This window comes from Eufriesea mexicana, unplaced genomic scaffold, assembly GCF_001483705.2.
Source record: "Eufriesea mexicana isolate 0111107269 unplaced genomic scaffold, ASM148370v2 scaffold1809, whole genome shotgun sequence".
In the NCBI taxonomy this organism is placed as follows: Eukaryota; Metazoa; Arthropoda; class Insecta; order Hymenoptera; family Apidae; genus Eufriesea; species Eufriesea mexicana.
In genome coordinates, this window is record NW_016909914.1 from 29368 (window position 1) to 33317 (window position 3950).

A 3950-nucleotide genomic window follows, 5' to 3' on the forward strand; every position below is an offset into this window, starting at 1 on the left:
TTTTTTTTTTTTTTTTTTTTTTTTTTAAGGTGTTAATTTTAAACTAGTAACATTATTTTTCACTAATTTTTAGTGGACGGACAATTAAGCAACAAGGAATTTGTTGCTGTAATGAAAAATAGGGTCCTAAGAGGTTTGGAAAAGCCAAAAGATATGGGTTTTGTAAAGCTGATTGAATCAATGGTGAAATGCTTAAAAATCAGTTATAATGTTCATTTTGATAATTAAAGCAAACACAATAAAAATTAATATAAATGAAGCTTTCTTATAATACCCATTCGAACTTCTGTAAAATATAATTAATTGACAATTTGTTTAAGGATTTATCATTGTGTAATCAATAAAAAATAAACCTATGTCAAAAGATCTATGATATTTCATCTAATGGCTTCCTTAACCATCATTCTTCTTTTGTATGTCTTTTATACAATAAACAAATACAGTAATTTATGGTAAATAATTTCAGTATATGGTGTTTTAACGCTTAATATTTGTAATGAAATATTCTATTTAACTGGAAACTCAATGAATACAGAGTTTAGTTATTCCATATTTCTAATAAATTTAATATATTTATGTGCGGAGAATCACCTTTAACTTTGTCATACTTTCATTATGTGTTGTAAGTGTAAAATAAGATATAACAAGTCCTTAGCGTCCGTAAAATTTCCTTTTAATTTTTCAAAATAGCTAAATAGTGTGAACAAACATCATTATAACTCAGAAAACTTATTATGAGTCATTTTATCTGTACGAAATATTGCGTCAATAGCGAAACGCAGTCTCTCTACAATTCATGGTGTAAAATGCTTTAAAATCAGAAATAATGTCGAAAATAAACCAAAATCAGCCAAGCGGAAGATCTTCACAGAACCCGAGGAGCGTTGGATCTTACGACAAATTAAAAAGTACCCACAATTAAGTGCTCCGAAGTTAGCCACTGAAGCAAAAAAGTATTTAGGGATAGAAGCTAATCCAGAAACAATGAAAATTATATTAAGAAAAAATAATTTCAATGGGAGAGTTGCTAGGAAGAAATCATGTGACCACAAAAAAAAAAAATCGTTCGAAGAGATTGCAATTTGTGAAAGTGTATAAAAACAAAGATTTTTCATTTTGGAAGACAGTTTTATATATAGATGAGAGTAAATTTAACATTTTTCAATCTGATGGGTAAACTTGTTTTGAGAAAACCTAATGAGGAGTACAAAGAAAATAATTTACGACCTATGTTTAAACATAGAGATAGTTAAATAATGGTGTGAGGATCTATGTCAGCAGTTGGGCAAGGAAATCTCCGTATAACTGATGGGATCATAGATCAAGCAATATATCTGCAAATTTTGAAGGACAATTTAAAGGATAGTGTGAAAAAGTTAGGTATTGCTGATTGTTACAGCTTCTACCAGAATGATACGAAACATCGGACTTATAATGTTTGTTGAGTTACTTTGTAATTGTCCACATGTAATGGAAAATCCCACTTAATCACTAGATTTAAATATAATCGAACATCTATGGGCATACTTAGAAGAAAAATTGAAAAACAATACTATTTCTAATGATAGAGATTTCGAGAAAGCATTAAAAGCGGAATAGGCAACAATTGATCCTTCGAATTGCGAAAAACTAATACGATCTGTGTCGAATCGATTAAAAAATGTAACAGCAAATAAAGGATCACCAACAAAATATTAATATCAAATAAAAATAATATTTAAAAATTTTCTACTGTCCGAATTTTATGTTGAGGTTATATAATAATTGCATTATTTTTTAAACTGCGTTTTTTTATAATTTAATGTAAATAAATTTTGTTTTTGTTTTTAGTGAATTTATATAACCTTGGCTAAAGTTTACTAAAAATAACTTTATTTTTTGTTTATATTCTTTTCTTACCCTACCAATCGCTTCATAAAGCACAAAAATGTCAGTGTCCGGATTTAACTCTGAGCCACTGTACCTCTTTTCTTATTTTAAAGGAACTCTCTTCGTTTTCCTTTTTTAACCTATAAGTGTTCCTTGTCGTTTTCTCTGTCTCCAGATTAAAATTAAAATATGTGGGTTAGGGAAAATGTAAATGGCCTTGATCGACGATACATTTAACCAGTGTTTGGTTACTGTTTTTTCATAGAAGCATCGGTGTTCTGCAAATTTGTTACAGGTGTTCTGCAAAATTATGAGAGTTATATACTACGCTTGAATGAACTTCGGTGTAAATTAAGGAATGTGTGTAGTTTGCAATGCAGACAGGAAGCAATTTGCTTCGCAAATTTTTCTCGAAATCAGAAAAAGCCCCGTCACTTCGAATAGGTTAATACTCGTTAACTTCTCACTAGATAAAAACTGTTTCCAACAGGAATTCAATGGTTGCAGGAAGGCCATAGGATGATATAATTACTTCCTTTGTAAGTGGTTACTTAGAGAACATAAAAATGAACTTCATTTTTTTTAGATGGAATTATATAATTTTTAACTTTATTTATCGATTTAACTTGTTATTGTAAACATTATTGCACATAGTATAATATCATATTATTATTATTGAACTACGCAATGTATAATTATTATTCTATAACTGAAGGTTTGTTAATTTTTTTTGCGAACACTGTCTGTTTTCATAGCGATAAAGCGCGGAGAGGGAAAAGCCGCAGGCAAATTCGTGGACAACATTAAAAGGTGTATGGTGGCAATTAAATTGACCTTCATCCTACGCGTTCATCTCAAAACAGCTACAGGCATGAGATTATTTTCTCTTCGAAGTCATGTAGTTTTTGACTAAAACATTTTTTTATGCTAGTAGTTTAGAATATATACTTACTGACTTTCGACACAGTATTGATGTAATTTAAATGTATTTCTGTAATGACGTAATATATTGTAGTTGAAATCACAGGAAAAAAAGTTTTTCACATATATCATGTGTATTTTGCATATTTCAAGACATTTTATTTGCATAAATATTCTATTAGTAAAGCTTAGTAAAGTTGTAATGAATTTTAGTAACTTATTTAAGAGATTTTCCGATAATCTAGTTGAAAAGGACGTCTTTGAGAATTTTTTCTACAGAAATCATGACTTTTTAGTACGGGAATTTTACTTACTTATTTATTCATAATTAGAGAATTCTTGTGATTTCTTTTTCAATATGAAATGATAAAAATTGCAAGGAATATATAATCATATGTACAACTCTTTTAAAAAAACGAGTTCAACTGACTGACATGATTGTGGTCATTCCACTTAAGCAAAACGAACGAACCGAAAAGCATTTTGATTAGGAAGAATGTGGTTGTGATGTCACTGATCTGAACTTTGGAAAAGAAAGAATCTTTAAATTTTTAAATATAGCAGCACTTTGAAATTTAAATACCCATTGTTTTCCGCTATTTTTATCTTTCAATTAAAAAAAGAAAAGAAAAAAGGATGAAAGTATAAGAACATAATTTCGGCGATAAAGGTATATCTGTTGAAGGTCTAGTTGAAATTTGAGGTCAATTAGAATCATGAGGTTCCGTGCCAGTCTATTCAAAATAGTACGAATATCAATTTCCGTAACGAAATGATACATACTGTTTATATTTGCACTTATTCACACTTAATCGATTTACTATTGCAGGACCATACTGGGCACAATATTTGTAAATTAATAACTAGTAAATTAATTGCAATATAAATGGAAAAAAATTGATAGTGCTATACTCATGAATACATGAAAGAATAATGTCGCCAAAATCTTTGTTTCGTAATTTCTCACTTGATGTGTTCATACTTGGACGTTTATAATTTCGCTAATTTTACGAAATTTATCACATATTTTTGCATTATATTTTTTAATTATAAACTTCAAGAAAATCAAAAAAAAAAGTGGAGTTTTTATTTGAATTAATGGAAAAACCACCCTTAAATAGCATCGAGTTAATAAAGGTCTTATATTACATATATTATTA

The 3950-nt window shown here is 28.7% G+C and overlaps 1 protein-coding gene across 3 annotated transcripts in view; it reads left to right on the top strand.

Annotated features, from left to right (window-relative positions):
• Positions 1-270, top strand: part of MICU1 (Mitochondrial calcium uptake 1) — a 17755-nt gene extending 17485 nt beyond the window's left edge. For all 3 annotated transcript variants that reach the window (XM_017902214.1, XM_017902212.1, XM_017902213.1), the window contains exon 11: positions 74-270. In XM_017902214.1, the coding sequence (XP_017757703.1) occupies positions 74-228 (155 nt within the window). In that variant the 3' untranslated portion in view covers positions 229-270. The remainder of the gene's footprint in view (positions 1-73) is intronic.
• The last annotated feature ends 3680 nt before the right edge of the window (positions 271-3950 follow it).